Raw genomic sequence first — 22636 nt, forward strand, 5'->3', positions numbered from 1 at the left:
GCATGTACAGTAAATGACTATGTCTGCATAGGTACCTCTTTTGCACACGGATAAATGTTAATTTCCTCAATGCTGAAATTGATCCATTCTGAGGAGGGCTGTCGCAAGATGAGTCTAACTGTTGTCACATTATCAGGCTTCGTCAGCATCTGAAAAGCCAAATACAGAGAAGAAAAGATCTCAGCAAGAAGTGACACAAAGTTGGGAGAATTTTGGGCCTTTCATGCAGCTATCAAAGAAACAAAGGAGGCTAAATTAAGAATGAACGTCGGAATTTAGACACGAAGGATGTGCGTCTCCAAGCTTTAATTAACTAGACAGAATGAAAACCTGATAAAAGAGACAGTTTCATGTAGTAATCTGCAAAACTGCTCTAAACACTTGACATTTGTGTTTGTGATGATGACTGTGAAGTGTGAAAGTTTACTTCTACTTCAGCTGACAGTAGTGATACTAGAGGGACTGTTTCTATACATGTATTGCTTGGAGCTTGTTCATGTCAGATAATTGCCCTTGAAAAATCTTCTAGAACCAAACTGCTGTTTAATCTCTAATGATTAGATGTATTAAGGCCCCAATATACTGTACTTCAAGTCAAATCAAAGAACAAACTGGTGTTTCAAAGAAAATCAGGCCAAATCGAAATTAGTTTGGTGTTCATTTCGGGAAAGAGCTTGCCAAAGCGAACTCTGAAAAACACCTACAAACTACCATTGGTCAATGGCGATGACATAATAGATGGGTGTGGCGCCGATGCTCTGTCTTATTTAACTTGAAACTGTACTCTGGTTCATTTCTTCTGTTCAGTCCGTCAAGGTCAGACATTCACAAGTAAAAACATGAACACAATGGAGAGTCACTTTATAGTAGAAAATGAAGCCATACCTCTGATGAAAAGAGACACTATGGGCCCTATCATACACCCAGGCGCAAGTGTTTTTTGCTAGTTTCAGCCAAATGCAGTTATCATTTTCACGTCCTGCGCTACATTGTTTAAATAGCAAATGCACTCGCGCCCATCTGTTCGCCCATGGGTGTGCTGGTCTGAAAACAAGGTGTGTTCAATCGCATTGTTGGCACGTTGCTACTTTGAGGAACTGAAAACGACTGCGTCATTGACCAATTTTTGTGTTATTTAAAGGGTGCTTTAATAATCGCGTGCGTCTCAATCAGCTGCCTAGTTCAGTAGTCAGGGCACTGATAAGGACATAAGTCAATGGGCTGACTCCCTGATCAGTGCCCTGACTACTGAACTAGGGAGCTGATTGAGACGCACCCTCTGTTTATTACACACACAGGGACACGCAGCAGCACACAAACATTTTTAAACATTAAAAATAAAAGGATTCCTCTCTGGAGAAGCGTTCAGTCTTTCCGCTCGCAAATTTCTCCATGTAAATAGCGAGTCCGCCATGGTGCAAGCACTTTAAAGGGAATGGGAGATGAGACTCTGATTGGTTTATTGCACGTTACGCCCAAAACACACCCATGACTCATTAAGAGACTAGGTACAACCCTTTTGGACCATGCGTCTGGCGCCGACTGTTTTTTACATCGTTAAACTAGCAAAAGTGGATTCGGACACGCCCTAAGTGCACCTGCACCATGCGCTCAGATTGTTAAAATAGGGCCCGTTGTTTTTCATGTTTAATACTTGTGCAAACGTCCACATCACCAGAGGAGGACTGGCACCCTGGCAAGCCTGGTTTCTCCGATGGTTTATTTTTCTCCATTATACCACTTGATGGAGTTTTGGTTCCTTGCCACTTGGCTTGGCTTGCTCAGTTGGGGACACTCAATTTTCAACTTAATATCCAAATAAATGTAATTACTAAACTAAATTAAATACATCAACTAAATAACTGATCTGCCCACATTGTCACTGTATGATAACTGAAATGAGCTAGATGACATCACCGTTTTCTCCAGAGCGGCTGTACAGCCGAATCAAATTCTGTTACATTATTTTCCTGTTTAGAAACTTTACTGTGAAGCTGCTTTGAAACAATCGGCATTGTAAAAAGCGTTATATAAATAAAGTTGACTTGACATCGCTGTGATCAGATGCTTTCTTAACTGCTGTTTTCTCACCCCTGACATTTTTGTTGTTTTTTAATTTTGTTATTGAGAGGAAAGCACACAGCATATATTTACATATTCATCTAAATGTTGCTCTCAGCAGCGTAGACGCATCGGGATGTACACTAATAGTTTATTGGAGGTAAAATGTTTGGTCAACTTCTTTTTACCCCTAAGCGAAGAACAAAAAATTACTTTGTTGTTAGTATATCGGTGCCTTTATAATAGACTGTAAAAAATATTGTTGGTTTAACTTAAAGTAAGTTACCTGGTTGCCTTAAAATTTTTAGTTAATACAGTTAATACAACAAAGGAGATTGGTTTAACAAATAGGTTTAACAAATGATGCTATCTGAATCACATTAATTATTTACGATTAATTACATTAATTAAGTTGATTTGACAAAAGATAAAAAGTTGTGATGGCAAATCATGAAAATATTTTTTTACAGTGTATGAACCACAGATACATACAGTATATGATAGTATATGTTTAATATACACTACTGTTTACAAGAGGTATGACTTTTTTGTTTTAAAGCATTTCCTGGAGCAAGTACTGAATATAGTTAAAACTTTAATATTGTGAAATATAAAAATGTTCTGTGTGAATATATTTTTAACATGTAATTTATTCCTGTGATCATTTGAACAGTAATGTATATACCATACAATTGTCACTATAGCTAAATTATATAAAACAAAAGAGGCGTTTTTCAGAGTAGTAATAATGTGAGCAAAGAGCCAATGTAGCCAAAAAGCTGGCACGACCTTCACCAACCGACAGAATCTCAGAGAAGAATCTACATGAATACACCAAAAACAGTGACGCAGCAAAAATGTGTCTCTTTTTTTTACACTAGGAAGAAGTTATGCAGAGGAGTAACCAAGGCTGCAAAGACTGGCAAGTTATCTTCTTGTTTTCTCAGAGATTTTGAAGGCCGTCTCCAGAGAAACCATGCAAATGCCACACACTCTTTACCTCTATAAATCATTTGTGCTAGTTACCAAAAAAAGTGATAAATCTGCTATTATAAATAACAACATTGTAATTATTATAAATGATGCCATTCCAAACCCATAAAAGTGTTTTACACACACACACACACACACACACACACACACACACACACACAATAAATGACAGACAGACAGACAGACAGACAGACAGACAGACAGACAGACAGACAGACAGACAGACAGACAGACAGACAGACAGACAGACAGACAGACAGACAGACAGACAGACAGACAGACAGACAGACAGACAGACAGACAGACAGACAGATAGATAGATAGATAGATAGATAGATAGATAGATAGATAGATAGATAGATAGATAGATAGATAGATAGATAGATAGATAGATAGATAGATAGATAGATAGATACAAATAATAGACTATAGACTAAATATATGGTCACTAAATATATGGAAAATATGTGTTCCACAGCAGAGAGAAAGTCAGGTATTGGAATAAATGAGGACAACATTTTAATTTTTGGTTGAACTAATCCTTTTAAATTCACAGTAAGGCTCCATATAAGTGTGATGACATGACCTTGTAATTATAAAGAATCGCAAGGACGTTGTTTTCGATATTTCTACATTTCTTAATAAAGACTTATTTATCATTGCAGTGTCCGCTAACATCAAAAAACGGCTTATACAGATTATAGCAGATGGGGTGAGCGCTATGTGGCGTCCCAGGTGGGTTTTTCAATGCAAATTTCATTTGATGACACTAAAGGTGCCCACACAGCGCAGAACTCAGCGTCCAATCATTTGAGAGTTCACTTGAGGACTCGCATCTAATATCTTCATGCCTTTCAAACGAAGCTAAAAAGCGTCGAGGGAGCCTGATCTCAATACATTAAAGCAGTCATTACAAGCAACTCACAGATCAAAGACCGGGACGTCAGATCCCCGGAGAGCCACAAATGGGCCAAATCACCGTGATGACAAACAAAATGTTCTCCGAGCTGCTGCGATTATGCTGGGATGGCTGACAAAACGGTTAGGGTTTTTTAATTGAAAAACTGAAGATATCCTGCGGACACAATTGCTGGTGTCGTCTCAGAGGAAATTATTTAAAAAGATTACAAATATCACATATTTTGCCCGCTTACAAAAACAGTAATTATGACATACATCTATGTGACATAAATAAAACATCATATATGCTGAATTTGAAGAATTTATAATCTATAAAGGTGCAGTCACATTTACAGTTGTTCTGTGAATTTGAGAGTTTCGCATGAGACCTAAAAAGTTCTTAATGCAGATTTCGCTGATGTTCAAGTTGGTTGTGTGATTTCGCAGCGCTGGTCAAAAGAAGCTGCTTGGTTTGAAAGTGACTTCTGTACAAAAAATACTTCATAGATTACTATGCTATTGACAGGGGACAAGTAAACTCGTTGGCCCACAAAATTGTCAAAATAGCACTAATATGTAGCCTGACAAGCCAGACCCACATCAAGATGTTGGGTCTGGAAACTCACCATTGACAGGGCTCAATCCGAGGGGTGGGATAAACGGTTGTCTTTCAAATTCCCTCTGCATGCAATTGACCTATCGGTAAGCCCCCCCCCCCAAATCGTTTTCCACAAAAAAAAAAATCATTGTAGGAGCTGAACAAACAAACAAAGCATAAGTGCGCATTAACGTCTCATTCACAAAATCTTTCTCTCTAGACCTTTCTCCGTGGCATTACCATTAACATACACAGCAAATTACACAAAACACTCACAGGAAACAAACATATACACAGACCTTATGCTTTTCGGGGGTGCAGTTAATAACTGGTGAACTTTGTATCTGCAAAACAATTCTGACTTTATTTCTCCCAATTCTGACTTTATTTCTCAATTCTGACTTTATTTCTCTCGATTCTGACTTTATTTCTCCCAATTCTGACTTTATTTCTCGCTATTCAGACTTTATTTCTCCCCATTCTGACTTTATTTCTACCAATTCTGACTTTATTTTTTGTGATTCTGACTTTATTTCTCAATTCTGACTTTATTTCTCCCAATTCTGACTTTATTTCTCCAAATTCTGACTTTATTTCTCAATTCTGACTTTATTTCTCTCGATTCTGACTTTATTTCTCCCAATTCTGACTTTATTTCTTGCTATTCAGACTTTATTTATCCCAATTCTGACTTTATTTCTCCCAATTCTGACTTTATTTCTCCCAAGTCTGACTTTATTTTTTGCGATTCTGACTTTACAGGTGCTGGTCATATAATTAGAACATCATCAAAAAGTCAATTTAGTTCACTAATTCCGTTCAAAAAGTGAAACTTTTATATTATATTCATTCATTACACACAGACTGATATATTTCAAATGTTTATTTCTTTTAATTTTGATGATTATAACTGACAACTAAGGAAAATCCCAAATTCAGTATCTCAGAAAATTAGAATATTACTTAAGACCAATACAAAGAAAGGATTTTTAGAAATCTTGGCCAACTGAAAAGTATGACCATGAAAAGTATGAGCATGTACAGCACTCAATACTTAGTTGGGGCTCCTTTTGCCTGGATTACTGCAGCAATGTGGTGTGGCATTGTGACACTGCTCAGGTGTTATGAGAGCCCAGTGTGCTCTGATAGTGGCCTTCAGCTCTTCTGCATTGTTGGGTCTGGCATATCACATCTTCATCGTCACAATACCCCATAGATTTTCTATGGAGTTAAGGTCAGGCGAGTTTGCTGGCCAATTAAGAACAGGGATATCATGGTCCTTAAACCAGGTACTGGTTGCTTTGGCACTGTGTGCAGATGCCAAGTCCTATTGGAAAATGAAATCTGCATCTCCATAAAGTTGGTCAGCAGCAGGAAGCATGAAGTGCTCTAAAACTTCCTTGGACCTCAGAAAACATAGTGGACCAACACCAGCAGATGACATGGCACCCCAAACCATCACTGACTGTGGAAACTTTACACTGGACCTCAAGCAACGTTGATTGTGTGCCTCTCCTCTCTTCCTCCAGACTCTGGGACCCTGGTTTCCAAAGGAAATGCAAAATTGACTTTCATCAGGGAACATAACTTTGGACCACTCAGCAGCAGTCCAGTCCTTTTTGTCTTTAGCCCAGGCGAGACGCTTCTGACGCTGTCTGTTGTTCAAGAGTGGCTTGACACAAGGAATGCGACAGCTGAAACCCATGTCTTGCATACGTCTGTGCGTAGTGGTTCTTGAAGCACTGACTCCAGCTGCAGTCCACTCTTTGTGAATCTCCCCCACATTTTTGAATGGGTTTTGTTTCACAATCCTCTCCAGGGTGCGGTTATCCCTATTGCTTGTACACTTTTTTCTACCACATCTTTTCCTTCCCTTCGCCTTTCTAATAATGTGCTTGGACACAGAGCTCTGTGGACAGCCAGCCTCTTTTGCAATGACCTTTTGTGTCTTGCCCTCCTTGTGCAAGGTGTCAATGGTCGTCTTTTGGACAACTGTCAAGTCAGCAGTCTTCCCCATGATTGTGTAGCCAACAGAACTAGACTGAGAGACTATTTAAAGGCCTGTGCAGGTGTTTTGAGTTGATTAGCGGATTAGAGTGTGGCACCAGGTGTCTTCAATATTTAACCTTTTCACAATATTCAAATTTTCTGAGATACTGAATTTGGGATTTTCCTTAGTTGTCAGTTATAATCATTAAAATGAAAAGAAATAAACATTTGAAATATATCAGTCTGTGTGTAATGAATGAATATAATATACAAGTTTCACTTTTTGAATGGAATTAGTGAAATAAATCAACTTTTTGATGATATTCTAATTATATGACCAGCACCTGTATTTCTCAATTATGACTTTATTTCTCACAATTCTGACTTTATTTCTCCCAAGTCTGACTTTATTTCTTGCTATTCTGACATTATTTCTCAATTCTGACTTTATTTCTTGCTATTCTGACTTTATTTCTCCCAATTCTGACCTTATTTCTTCCATTTCTCCCAATTCTGACTTTATTTTATGCGATTCTGACTTTATTTCTCCCAATTCTGACTTTATTTCTCGCTATTCAGACTTAATTTCTCAATTCTGACTTTATTTCTTGCTATTCAGACTTTATTTCTCAGTTCTGACTTTCTTTCTTGCTATTCTGACTTTATTCCTTACTATTCTGACTTTATTTCTCAATTCTGACTTTATTTATTGCTATTCTGACTTTATTTCTCAATTCTGACTTATTTCTCGCTATTCAGACTTTATTTCTCAATTCTGATTTTATTTATCGCAATTCTGACTTTATTTCTCAATTCGGACTTTATTTATCGCTATTCAGACTTTATTTCGCCCAAATTCTGACTTTATTTCTCCTAAATTCTGACTTTATTTCTCCCAATTCTGACTTTATTTCTTGCTATTCTGACTTTATTTCTCGCTATTCAGACTTAATTTCGCCCAAATACTGACTTTATTTCTCCCAATTCTGACTTTATTTTTTGCGATTCTGACTTTATTTTTTGCGATTCTAACTTTATTTCTCAATTCTGACTTTATTTCTCCCAATTCTGATTTAATTTTTTGCGATTCTGACGTTATTTCTCAATTGTAACTTTATTTCTCGCCATTCTGACTTCATTTCTCGCCAATTCTGACGTTATTTCTCCCAATTCTGACTTTATTTCTCGCAATTCTGACTTTATTTCTCGCAATTCTGACTTTATTTCTTGCAATTCAGACTATTTCTCGCAATTTTGACTTTATTTCTTGCAATTCTGACTTTATTTCTCGTAGTTCAGAGTTTCTCTCACAATTGTGAGAAAATAAACTCTTGCAATTGGTGGTGGTGTGGTAAAGATCCAGAATGATAACCAAAAGGTTCAAACCCCAACAAATGGACTTTATATTCTTCCATGGAACACAAAAGCAGCAGTTTAGCAGAATGTTCACGCTGCTCTTTTCCAAATGAAGAATATTTTGGTTTCTCGCTCCCTCTTAGTGGCCTTGTCCTACCTGTTGTCTGTAGATGGAGAAATAGTCATGTGATCCGGCCTCAGCGTGTGGATTAGCCATGAGGCAGTAGTTTCTCAAACAAGTGACCCACTTAGCAGAACCGTCCTCTCTCTGCTGCAAACGGACCGTCAGATATGCTGTGTAGTAGTTCTTGAAAGAGATTTCCTGAATCTAGACACAAGCACAAGGGACATACCAGCAAAGCCGTGTAATAATATATAGATATCGGGTATAAATAAAACCATTCTGGTCAATCAATAATCGTAACCTTTATGAAATGATGTACTATGAGACACTCACGTTCACAGGCTCGGCAAGGGTGATATCTGTTATATAGACGCCAGGACGAGATGAATCAGATACAGCGTCTCCAATCTGCAGCGCGACAGGTTGCTTTATAGTGCAGCTGACAGCTTCAGCACTCATGATTGATCTGTGATGAGACAACATTAAACTCAACTTCACAAAGACGTTGATCTGTGTTTTTATATATAAATTAAATAATAATAATAATAATTAATAATAATTATGATAATTATAATATTTTGTTAATTTATATATAATAATTTTCATATTTTGTAACTGTATTTATTATATCTTTTTTAAATACTTATTTTATTGTCTTTTTATCATTTTATGTTTAGTTATCTATTGTTGTGTTGTTACTATCTGTATAAAAAACAACAAAAATAATTTATAATAACTATAAATAACATGAAAATACAGTTAAAATAAATAAAAAGAAAATACATAAAAACATTCAAAAATAAAATCTAGCAGTTCAAACTAGTTTATGCAACATATCTATATTTAAAAAATTGTGGGTTATTTAATAGCTTTTCTTATAACTATTAACACAACAATTCATAAATCTACACAGCAACATGAATGCTAATGTACGGTGTCTCCAATTTTGCTTATTGTTATTATACACACCAATCAAGCATAAAATTATGACCTAATATTGACCTAATAATGATCCTAATATTTAGCCTGGTTAAAACCAGACCATTCTCAGTAGTAACTGAGTTATGGTCTGGCAAAGCTTCATAGACAAATCATTTCCAAAGGGGCGTCACCAACGGGCGTCGCTCAAATGCCTCTCGGCGCAATTGGATAGACCTCAAATCAATCAGAGCGATGAGGGAGATGACGTATGCAGAGCGACGGAGAAACATCTGAGACTCTGGCCGTTTCTCAACATGCGTTCTTGTCTGTACTTGTGTTCTCAAATAGGAAAGGTCCCCGGTTTCCATTTCTGAAATCTGGTCACCTTACCTAAACCACATGTTAATGTTTAATATATAATTTTTTAAAATGTAAACGAAAAGAGGCAACGTGTTTTATACTTCGTTTTATTATAAATATATAAGATAATCAATGTAGGCCTAGCTACGCGTTGCCTGAACCACATTCGTGTGGCTTTTATGTTTTTTTTTTTTTTTTTAATTTTAATGAAATGAGGCAGTGGTGTTTTATGACATATTTCGTACGCGAACTTCTGACTTGCGTCCGTGACTTGCCAAGTTTGACTCCGGAGAACGAACTCCCGAGGACGGGAGGACACTAGTCCGCCTACAATGCTGACAGTATCACTCAGTATATATTTGTATATGTAGTGCAGGCAATGCATATTATCTTCAATGCATGTTTATAACAAAACGAAATATAAATAACCCAGCCTCTTTTCGTTTACATTAAAAAAAACACACACACATAATATAGGCTATGATTATCACTGTAATAAATTAAATATGACACAAAACACAACCCAGTCTCTTTTTGTTAAATGTCAGTTTATGTGTGATCATCAATAGCAATTATAAAAGTATAAGTAAAAGGTATAAGCTATACAATAAATAAAGCAATTTAGTCAAAGTCAGGGCTAGGAGACTACAACGGTAAAGTTTAATATCTTAAAAATATAAAGTTATGAAACTTCACTTTGCCCTCAGACAAAACGATCTGTCTAGGAACAAATTATAGATTAATGAGAGCAAAGATCAGCCGTTAGATCTACACAAGACGAGACGGTTTAACCACTACAGAGACATCAGAGCCAGCGGCAGACGGCAGAAGGACCACTGGAACTCACAACTAACGGCAGATCAAATTTTAAAAAAGGCGCTCTCTTTATAAATAAACCACAGATTTGAGCTTTAAACAACTACATTCACGCCTGAAAAGGATTTAAAACTATATTTTGTAAAGCATTAACACTACCAGAGGGCTCTCGCTAAGACCCATTCGTTTAGCCACCAAAGGGCCAAGCTGGTATCAGACTTTTGCCGAATCCATTCGGTAAGACAGCGATAACATCTTTTTTAGATATGAAGGCTTCGAGTGTTGTTCTTTGCTCGGGTTTTAACGAAAAGGAAAAGTTTAAATCGCTTTAAACAGACGCGATAGCTGATTCGAACGAGTGATGCTCCACAAATCTACTTCAATGTCGCTGCGCTGTCGTCATCGTCTAAAGCCCGCCCCAACGTTTCTGATTGGTGCCGCGATTTCTAGGGATTAGAAATGGGTTTGAATGTGCTCTTTGCCAGACTACTTGCAGAGCAAATCTAAATTTGCCGGAAGTTGTCTGGGTTTTCCCAGGCTACCTAATATTGTGTTGGTCCCCCTTTTGCTGCCAAAACAGCCCTGACCCATTGAGGCATGGACTCCACTAGACCCTTGAAGGTGTGCTGTGTTATCTGGCACTAACATGTTAGCAGCAGATCCTTTAAGTCCTGTAAGTTGTGAGGTGGGGCGTACATGGATCTAAATCGTTTGTTCAGCACATCCCACAGATGCTCGACTGGACTGAGATCTGGGGAATTTTGAGGCCAAGTCAACACCACTAATTTGTTGTTGTGCTCCTCAAACCATTCCTGAACCATTTTTGCTTTATGGCAGGGTGCATTATCCTGTTAAAAAAAGACCACAGCCACCAGGGAATACCGTTTCCATGAAAGGGTGTACATGGTCTGCAACAACGCTTAGGAAGTGGTACATGTCAAAGTAACATCCACATGGATGGCAGGACCCAAGGTTTCCCAGCAGAACATCCATTCCAAAGCATCACACTGCCTCCGCCGGCTTGCCTTCTTCCCATAGTGCATCCTGGTGCCATGTGTTCCCCAGTTAAGCCACGCACATGCACTCGGCTGTCCATGTGATGTAAAAGAAAACATGATTCATCAGACCAGGCCACCTTCTTCCATTGCTCAGACCTGACTGGTCTGCGGCTATGAAGCCCCATACGCAACAAACTGTGATGCTCTGTGTATTCTGACAACTTTCTATCAAAACCAGCATTAACTTCTTGGGCAAATTGAGCTAGAGTAGCTCGTCTGTTTGATCGGACCAGACGGGCCAGCCTTCGCTTCCCACGTGCATCAATGAACCATGACCCTGTCGTCAGTTCACCACTGTTCCTTCCTTGGACCACTTTTGATAGATACAAGCCACTGCAGACCGGGAATACCCTACAAGAGCTGCAGTTTTGGAGATGCTCTGACCCAGTCTTTTAGCCATCTTAATTTGGCCCTTGTCAAACTCATTCAAATCCTTACACTAGCCCATTTTTCCTGCTTTTAACACATCAACTTTGAGGACAAAATGTTCACATGCTGCCTAATATAGCCCACCCACTAACAGGTGCCTTGATGAAGAGATAATCAGTGTTATTCACTTCATAAGGTCATAATGTTATGCCTGATTTGTGTATATATATACTTAGGGCTGTCAAAAGATTATTTGCGATTAATCGCATCCAAAATAAAAGTTTGTGTTTGCATAATATATGTGTGTGTACTCTGTTAATTATTATTTATATATAAATACACACACAAGCATGTATATATTTAAGAAAAAAATATTATTTTTATATATAAAATTTATATTTATATATATATATATAAATATATACTATAGATTATAGATTATATAAATGTATATATAGTATATACATGCAAATATTTCTTAAATATATACATGAATGTGTGTGTATTTATATATAAACAATAATTAACAGAGTACACACACATATATTATGTAAACACAAACTTTTATTTTGGATGCGATTAATCGCAATTAATCTTTTGACAGCCCTAATATATATATATATATATATATATATATATATATATATATATATATATATATATATATATATATATATATATATATATATATATATATATGGTGCTGTCAAACGATTATTGGCATCCAAAATAAAAGTTTGTGTTTACATAATATGTGTGTGTACTGTGTATAATTATCATGTATAATACACACACGCATTAATATATTTAAGAAAAATGTGTTATATTTAAATATAAAATATTTATATATAATGTAAATTATATATATATATACATACATACATGCAATTATTTCCTAAATATATTCATGCATGTGTTTGTATTCAAATATATATAATAACTATACACAGTACACACACATATATTATGTAAACACAAACTTTTATTTGGATTGTGTTTGTGCAAATGTTTTGTAGGGTAAATTGTATTAATATTATACACAAAAAGCAATTACCTTAAATGACACTTTATGAACAGTATTTATGTCTTAATATTCAGTCATGTTTTAATATTCTGAATCTTTTTCTCTTTTGTTGTATTTATTATCATTATTCTTATGTCTAAGTTTTACCCTGGAGGACACAATAAACAAGCAAATCTGAGCAAAGCATTTAGAGCAAAACAAAACATCCAAATGAATTATGGGTGACGTGCCACACAAACAACTCCTGATAAAGCGGTCTGTATGGCAGGAAGAAAGGCTCTGCTTGTTATCTATGTAGGCGGCTCGCTGAGTTTTGAAGCACGGCCCGTGTGCGTCACTGCTGTACTTACTGTAATATTTTCAGCTGTCTGACTCGTTCGTTGGACTAAAATGTTCTTGTATTAAATAGCCGAGACGTGCCCTAAAATGGTGCTGAGGCGCTTTAAAACAGCAGCAGCGTCATTTCAGTCATCTGAGCAAGAGTTGGAAGCAGCTTTATGGTATTATGGCTTCATATGTTGATAGTTGCATGACTCTTCCGGTCCTTTGTGTGACGTGTGCCTCTTAAAGGGACAATGTCTTTAAAACAAACCCTTGCCTAGCACAGTCGCAAATAATCACTCTACATTACAGTGTAGAATCTCATAATGTAATAAATATTACATTATTGTTGATGTTCATAATGTATTTTCTCAAAATGAAATATTAAACTTGAGCTCATAATGTAATAAGTTTTACATTATGAGAAAATTATTACATTATAAACTCACCAAAAACATATTGTCATAATTATAATAGCTTAAAAAAAAAAAAAAAAAAAAATATATATATATATATATATATATATATATATATATATATATATATATATATATATATATATATATATATATATATATATATATATATATATATATATATATATATATATATATACTTTTTACTTTTTTAGAAATCTAAATCCAGTCTTAAACTACATGTGAAATGCAACATATTTAAATATTCATGCAATTTTAATTATTGGATTTTGTAGGCGGGTTAAGACTGGATTTAGATTTTTTAAATGTATTTAAAGGAATACCAATGCTTTATGTATATGTAAAAATATAAGATTAATAATAATAATTGCATGAATATTTAAATGTTGCATTTAACAGGGAGTTTATTTTTTAAAAATACTGTAAGGGAATGCTATTTTTTACATTTTATTACGTAAAAAAATATATATGATTTTGGTGAGTTTATAATGTAATAAATGTTTCATAATTGTTATTATATTATGAGCTCAAGATTGTATTACGTTTTGAGAACATTTTTACATTATGGACATTTTATTACAATAATAATGTAATACGTATTACATTATGTGCCGTTTTTACATTATGTGCGGTTATTACATGATGAGTGGCTACACACATATAAAATAATAATAATAACAATAGTAATAATAATAATAATAATAAATAGTAAAATAAATCTGCTGTTTATTTCATTGATGGGAAGAATGCTTAAAAAACTAGTTTAAACAAACTTCTGCAACACTTTAAAATATTCTGTTATTTAATAGCTTTGCAGCAATTATTTAAACTATAAAACAATTAACACAACAATTCATAAAACTACACAGCGATATAATATAAGGTGTCACCAAATGTGCGTTATTATTATTGTTAGGCTATATATACAGTGGTGGCCAAAATTATTAGAATATGACAGATCTGGAAATATTGACCTTTTTTTTGCCTCCAAAACATGATTTAATTTCATAATGTTCATGAAACATGGTTGCTCTGACCATCAAATATCAGATGAAGTGAGTCGTACTGTTTTTATCCACTTTTAACTTTAATATTTGGTATGTCCACCTTTTGCAGCAATTACAGCAGCACATCTCTCTGGCATAGTGTCAATATATTTCCTTTGAGAACTTCAACACTAATGCTATCCCTTCTGCAACTGAAGCCAAAGGCTTTCCTTTGAATGAACATTATCTGTCCAATTGATTTTCCAACTCTCCCAAACGTGCTCAATGGGGTTGAGATACGTACTTTGAGGGGGTCAGTTCATCATTTGCAATGTTCCAGCAGATTCCTTCCGTCGCAGGAAGTTCCGGCAATAGTTAGAAGAATGTTTTGGGTTTTGGGTTCAGTGGCCACCACTGTAATTTTTTAAATCCAGTTAGCTAGTTCATCAAAAAGCTAGAGGCAAAATTAATGGCAAAGAATGTAATAAATGTAATAGCAAATCTTATGCCACTGTCTTCACTTTCTATTAGGCTTTACTCGCTACACCGGCAGAGGGCGCTAACGCTCTTCGGCTGTGAACTCTGTGGTACAGTATGTACTTCTGAACCTGTATACTCAAGACTCTGTGATTGGCTTTATCTCTTATATAAAACACATTTCTGTTCCACCATTGTGTATATTGTTCGGTATGCATGACATAACATGCTCTTTCTGTCAAAGTCATGATAATTAAGGAGCATAATTATTCATGAGATTCACACTAAAACCATTGTTGATTTCATACCAGGCCCCAGAGAGAGAGAGAGAGAGAGAGAGAGAGAGAGAGAGAGAGAGAGAGAGAGAGAGAGAGAGAGAGAGAGAGAGAGAGAGAGAGAGAGAGAGAGAGAGAGAGAGAGATTTTCTTGTATTGCAGTGTTACTATAGAAGGCTTTTTTTGTCATCAGTATGTGTATCAGATCTATCAGTGCATAGGCCTACACATTTGTATTTTTTTATTTGTTACTTATTGTGTATTTTTCATTTGATTATTATTATTATTATTATTATTATTATTATTATTATTATTATTATTATTATTATTATAGCTGCACTCTGGACCCACATTGGCAGGGACATTTTTTAATTTTCATCAGTTTTTAAAATTAATAATCACAAATAAATGTAAACATTCAACTTATTATTTGTATTATTATTATCTAAATACCCACACCCTCAAACACGCGCGCCCAGGACGTTACACTGGCACGCGTCCAGTACCTCATTGTGCAGACATGAATGACAAATTCAAAAACCAGCTCTTCACAGGTTCGCTTTGGTAATGGGAATGCAATATTCCCCCGTGCAGCTGTTGCCAGGACTGAGCGAGCGGAGCAGCAACTATTTTAGGCGGAGAGTTTATTTTATGGAAGTAGTGCGTTCACGCTTCTAGTGTCTGTCACAAGCGGAGGTTTACGTTTACGTACTACTTATACACCCCCTCAGAGACGTGCTACATGGTTCGCTCTGGCTGTAAAGCAAAGAAAAACATCTTCAAGGACAACCTAGAGGAAAGGAAAGCAACTCAGAAGGGAAGGATTTTCAACATGTTTCCAAATGAGCCACTGAGACTCAGAAACCCCGAACAGTGCGTTTGACTAGGTCAGGTGTTGACATATTCGGTAGGATCTGTGTTTTGTTTGTTTAGTATCCTTCCAAACTGACTCTTTCCACTCGGTAAAAATGTATCTGAAGCATTCCCATCTGTCAAACGTTTTGTCAGATCCTTTTCTAGTGTGTAATGGCCCCAAAATAATTCAAACGAAATGGAAGAATGAAGTGTGTGACGTCATTTCGACGGGAGTTCGAAAGCGTGCAGCATTAAAGGTGAACTATGTAGGATGTTTGCAGTAAAATATCCAGAAACCACTAGGCCAGTGTTATATATTTTGTTCAGTTGAGTACTTAGAATATCCCAAATGTTTTCAACTATTTGTAAATCGTGAGAAATTTGCTATTTTAACCGAGGAACCAGGACGTGTGAGCTATGCGTGTGAGGGAGTCGCCTGTCGATTGCGTCATATCTGCGTCACCCTCGGTCTCCGGTTTTATTCACTGAAACACTTTACTTTCACTGCAGTGTGAACAAGTGTCACAGCAGCCGCCGAGCGAACGTCATAACTTCCTTTTCAACACACTCAGATATATCTAATACGATAAACAGAGTTGCGTTACCTCAAACTCATAACTGGAAGTGGCTCCGGCAACCGTGTCATAATAAAAGTCCCGCCAGCGACTATGCCATAATAACAGTCCCGCTCTTCAATCGCTCCTGCGGCCTTGCTCAGCTCCACAACACTCGCTCCTGCTCTGCTTCAGACTACAGTAATGTTAATAATCGCATCCATGAACATGATTTCTGCCCCAGTCCTATCCTGACTGTTTCCCACCGGCTGTGAGGTGAAGACCACATGTCCCGAGATTCTGCGCTTAAACGTGCTGTCATCAAACTACGCCTTTGTTTTGAACAGGCGACCTCTAGTGGACGGAAAAGTTACATAGTGTAGCTTTAAAGGTCCCATGGCATGAAATTTTCATTTTATGAGGTATTTCAACATTAATATGAGTTCCCCTAGCCTGAATATTGTCCCCAAGTGGATAGAAATGTTGATCGGTGTAAACCCGAGTTGTGGCTGTCTCTCTCTGCCTTTGAGAAAATGACAGGCCAGACGAGCCAATCCTGAAGCCTCCTGGTTTGACGTCCAAGCAGGAACGGTTTCCTCCCTTTCCCCCGCCCAGAGAATCTGCCACGCCCATGCAAACACTCGAGATCATTAACGTTACTTGTGAACGAGTGAACACTGGCAGTTTCTCAGTGTTTGGATGTACAAATGAAAACAGAAGTCTTTCTTCAGTTCCTTCTGATCTGTGATCATTGATTTCTGATGTGTAGCTTATTATTTATTATTCGTGCACACACTGCGGCTTCTCTCTCTCTCCCGACAGAACGGTGTTTTCGTGTTTTCTATCTTGTGAGTCAGTGTTTTGTACGTCCTCGTCGCGTCTATCTGTTCTAAAATGTGCATAAAGTCTTTTCTGTTTAACATCAGCAGTAACATCTTTAGAGATAAACCTCACACACGCCGAAGCTCGGCCTTCAACATCCCCGACCCCCAGTACTGCATCTGGCCCACAGCGGAGGCACCAAACGCGGCGTGAGATTAAGCAGAAGGGGGGTAAGCGTGAGGGTATCTGGGCTAGGCTAGCCAGCTTTCCCCACAATAAACTGGATTACATTCGATTACTGCTGTTGTGTCTTTGTTTGCGCTGTGTAAGTTACTCAATGCGCATCACTGACGCTATTCATATGATTGGAACATATCTAGAAATAATGCTTTAATCAAACTTACTAACTCGTTCATCTCGCTGTAATGGTACATTGCATGTGTTACAAAGTTGGTAGAATAATGATGAAGAGGACTCGGTGTGACTGGGACTCGTGTTTATTCAGAACTCTCAGATACAAACACAATAAACTCGCGCTGACAGACAACGCTCTCACAACTCAGTAGTTACTATAAATAACTTTGTTAGCAATCGCTCCGTCTCCGTGATGTCCTGTTCGCGAACGAATCATTCTTTTGAATCGGTTCTTTTTAGTGAACCGAACCAGTTCACCAAATCGGACTGAATCGTTCTAAACGGTTCGCGTCTCGAGTCAGCGCTGATCCATAATTTACTAACTTTCTGACATGAGTGACAGCCCCTCTGACTAGAAATAAACTAATAACCTGAAGTATATTCTAGTAACTACAACAGTTCACCCTGAACTGAGACATGCTGAGAGAACTGATGTGAAGTGAACACAGGTCCATCTGTCTCTGGCAGACTCGTGCCTGCTCGTGCCTCGTTAAACCACGCCCCCTCCGCTCATTTAAAATGCAAAGATGTCAGCCAATCACAACAGTGGGCGTTTTTCCTGAAGTCTCACAGCAGACACGCCTCTTGAAGCAGGGCAGTCAGCCACAGGGCAAACAGCAGTATAGAAAAAATGCCTTTTATTTCTAAATTATGACATTTTATGATGTAAAAATCATACTAACAATATAAGTACACCTCAGGAAACACTATAAAATAATAGAAAAATGCCATGCCATGGGACCTTTAAATATTCATCTAACACTACTCTCTGCAGGATGTTCCTTAAAGGGATAGTTCACCCAAAAATGAAAATTACCCCATGATTTACTCACCCTCAAGCCACCCTAGGTCTGTATGACTTTCTATTTTTAGACAAATACAATCAGAGTTATATTAATAAATGTCCTGGCTAATCCAATCAGTAGGCTAATTGGCAGCCCAAAATTTGAAGCCCAAAAACGTGCATCCATCCATTATAAAAGTACTCCACACAGCTCCAGCGGGTTAATAAAGGCCTTCTGAAGCGAATTGATGCGTTTTATTAAGAAAAATATCCATATTTAGCACGTTATAGAGTAAAATATCTAGCTTCTGTCACACTGCCTTTCATTCAACTTATGAAAAAAAAAACATAACTGGAGCAGCTTATCACTAGAACGTAGCGTGTTTTGAACCGCGAGAGGCATTACACTTTCTTCGTAAGTGAAAGTTTTACTTTATAAAGTTTTAAATATGTACATTTTTCTTACACAAACTCATCAATTCGCTTCAGAAGGCCTTTATCAAGTACTTTTATAAAGAAAGGACTTTTTGGGCTTCAAATTTTGGGCTGCCATTTACTCCTTGGAACAGTCAGGATTTTTTTTTTTGTATAACTCAGATTGTATTTGTCTGAAAGAAGAATGTCATATACACCTTGGATGACTTGAGCGTGAGTAAATCATGGAGTAATTTTCATTTTGGGTGAACTATCCCTAACAGTGTAGGCTGGTTAAGAGTGGTGCAGGTATGACATCACTTGTAGGCCAAAATGCAGAAATGAGTTGGCATTTCCAGTTCCATCGTCCCGAAGTCAAATGGTTTTTTGAATGGGTTTTTAGTTTAAATGGCTGGAATAAAGTCTGTGGTGAACACAAGCTCAAGACACTTTCACGTTTTATTCTACGACATAAAATACATCAGTATTACCCCACTCGTGATTTTTTTGAAGCTGTTACGTGTCTTGAAAAAGGCAGTTGCTAACGAGTGGCTTTTTTTTATTATTATTCTTTATTAACAAGTTATCCAGTATAAAGAAATTAGATTGACTAATTAGTTTTATTATGCAAATGATTATGCAAAATATATAAAGTAAGTAATTATGTACATATTCTAAATTAATATCGTTAGGCTACTTAGTATTGATGGAGACTCATTTTCGACATTTACACATTTTGAAATGCAACGTCGCTTAGTTGATCTGGCGTCACTAATCACCTAAATGCACGTACACCTGTACTTTCAGTATCTCTACAAATATGCTTTATCTTGTCTGTATCTGTACAAATGTTTCCATTAGGAATATATAAATATCAGGAAAACATGAGGAAGATTTTTGCATACGGATGGTTTTTGGTTGTGCTGCACTCTGTTTATACCCCAATTCCCATTTTAAGGGAGGCTCTGCTTTATGCATAATTGATGATTTTTTGTGTTGCATACTTCCAGTATGTAGGTCATTTAGGACTTTGTATCTGAAAGTGCTGCTAAAACGTTACAGGCCCATTGCCTCGAGCTCAAATGTTACTTCCGTCTCAGCATTTGTGTTGTTGTTTCAGAAAAATCCTATCTGCTTTATCGAGGAAACAATTTTTATCAGGGAGATATTGAAAAAGGAGACAGCTAATGCCTGCTGCAGATGCTATTATCAAGAGATCCATTAACTGTATCGTTGTGTGAAGAATGGCGACAAAGTGTGTATGTGTTCATTGTGCATGCATTGTGAATCAGGGTGAAAAACGCTACTAAGTGCTTTCAGCCATCGCTAGTGCTAAGCTGATTGAAGTATTGTTAAACATTTTGAAAGAAAAGAAACATTTCCTTCTTTCATTATTTTTACATCTGGTTTGAACATTCTGATGATTTTATGAGTTGTTCTCCCTTGAAAATTGGTTTGAGATTGCTTAAGAATCAAACGCACACACATGCTGGAGACGCAAATGCGCAAGCTAAGAGAACTGATCCACAGAAGTCAAACTCAATGTTTTAGTCATGTCTTTTAGTGAGTCTTTAAGATTTAATCAATATTTTGTCATTTCATATTCACGAGGTTAATTTGTGGCATTTCTGACTGCATAGCTTAAGGCAACAACATTTTCACAATGTTACACTTTGTGACTAGTTTTGTAATATCACATTTATGCTGCGTCTAGAACAGAGCTGATATAGAGCAGACGAAGACGAGCATAGAGAACTAAAGTGATGTTTATTTATAGTGAAAATCCAAAAACAGACATGACATATACCCCCTTAGAGTAAGAGGGCATTGCTCGTGGCTTGGACCATGCAGTAGTGGTGGGCCTAGGAAGTTGCTGAGCATGTACAACTAACTTCTAACTGAGCTATAATTCTGTTTTTGGATTTTACATCTGTTTTTAATACAATGAAGATTCAGGGACTGATTGATTTGGGGGTTAATGGGGGACATATTTGGTGGATCAAAGATTTTCTTTCTAATCGCCCACAAAGAGTGGCTATCAATGGCAACATGTCCCCACAAGGAGCAATTTTATCACCCATTTTATTTTCTTTGAATATCAATGAGTTTAAAATTAAAAATAAGGTTTTTAGTCTTTTTAAATATGCCGATGATATGGCTCTCATGGGTCTTCTGAGAGTAGGAGACATTGGCAGGACTTCTACATATCTTGAGCACATAAAAGCCCTTTTTGAGTGTTGTCAGCTAAGTGCACTTGTGATAAATACAGACAAAACGATAGAGTGCAATAACGCACGTTGCCAATTTACCCAATAGTATTTCAACACGCCAGGTTGCCAGTTGGTGGAAAACACAGCGCATTGCAGCCATGGAAGCCAGCAAGCAAACTGGGTCAGAGATTGCAGATTCTACCCAACCTAAAAGCCTTGGCATTCATCTCTAATATCTCTATGAGCGGAACATTAAAACGCGGATAAATCAACTCCTCGCCTTCCATTGTCAATTGCGCTCGTTCCTTTTCTGTCCTCAAACTGGCAACCCACGTGAGTGTCAAGTCTGAGGAGGAGGGGGCAGAGCAAACAATATTTTGAATTTGGACTTCAGTACCCATTTCAACCACTCGCTGTCATTCTTACATACAGCATCTTTAAAGGGTTAGTTCACCCAAAAATGAAAATAATTTAATTTATTCCTCACCCTCATGCCGTTCCACACCCGTAAGAACTAACCGATTTCAAAACAATGCTTCATGAAGCTTCGGAGTGTATCGAGTCAGCGAGTCGATTCAGTGGTTCGGATTGCGTGTCAAACCCCCAAACTGCTGAAATCACGTGACTTTGCCGCTCCGAACCACTGAATCGACTCGCTGACTCGCACGCTCCGAAGCTTCATGCAGCAGTTTTTTTCAATCGATTATCACTATATAAGTCGGCTAAAAAATTACACTAAAAAAGTATTTTTTTTGGGCGCACCAAAATATTATCATCGCTTTATAATTTTAATTTCAAACCACTGTACTCACATGGACTGATTTAAATATGTTTTTAGTACATTAATGGATCTTGAGAGTGTAAATTGCTTTGCTCTCTATGGAGGCCTCACTGAGCCTTCGGATGTCAACAAAAATATCTTAATTTGTGTTCCGATGATTAACGGAGATCTTACGGGTGTGGAATTTTTTTTTTTTTAAATGTGTACCTTGAATGCAATGTAAGTCGCTTTGGATAAAAGCGTCTGCCAAATGCATAAATGGAAATGGAAATGGAACAGCATGCAGGTGAGTAATAAATGACATCATTTTGGGGTGAACTAACCCTTTAAGTATTTGGGGACATACATTGATGCCTGGACGAGACCGTGTCACCTGGAGCAGTGGACGAGACCCTGGAATGTGGAGCAGTGGACGAGACCGTGTCACCTGGAGCAGTGGACGAGACCGTGACACATGGAGCAGTGGACGAGACCGTGACACATGGAGCAGTGGACGAGACCGTGACACGTGGAGCAGTGGACGAGACCGTGACACGTGGAGCAGTGGACGAGACCGTGACACGTGGAGAAGTGGACCAGACCGCGACACGTGGAGCAGTGGACCAGACCGTGACATGTGGAGCAGTGGACGAGACCCTGGAATGTGGAGCAGTGGACGAGATCGTGTCACCAGGAGCAGTGGACGAGACCGTGACACATGGAGCAGTAGACGAGACGGTGACACATGGAGCAGTGGA

The 22636-nt window shown here is 37.4% G+C and overlaps 1 protein-coding gene across 1 annotated transcript in view; it reads right to left on the minus strand.

Moving 5' to 3' along the window:
- The window catches only part of nicn1 (nicolin 1), a 30259-nt gene extending 17135 nt beyond the window's left edge, over positions 1 to 13124 (minus strand). The window contains exons 1-4 of the mRNA XM_079807748.1: positions 12920 to 13124; positions 8355 to 8487; positions 8055 to 8225; positions 36 to 149 (exon numbers count right to left, since the gene is read on the minus strand). Coding sequence (XP_079663874.1) covers positions 36 to 149; positions 8055 to 8225; positions 8355 to 8480 — 411 coding nt within the window. The 5' untranslated portion in view covers positions 8481 to 8487; positions 12920 to 13124. The remainder of the gene's footprint in view (positions 1 to 35; positions 150 to 8054; positions 8226 to 8354; positions 8488 to 12919) is intronic.
- Positions 13125 to 22636: the final 9512 nt, after the last annotated feature.

This window comes from Gobio gobio, assembly GCF_949357685.1.
Source record: "Gobio gobio genome assembly, chromosome: 24".
NCBI lineage: Eukaryota > Metazoa > Chordata > Actinopteri > Cypriniformes > Gobionidae > Gobio > Gobio gobio.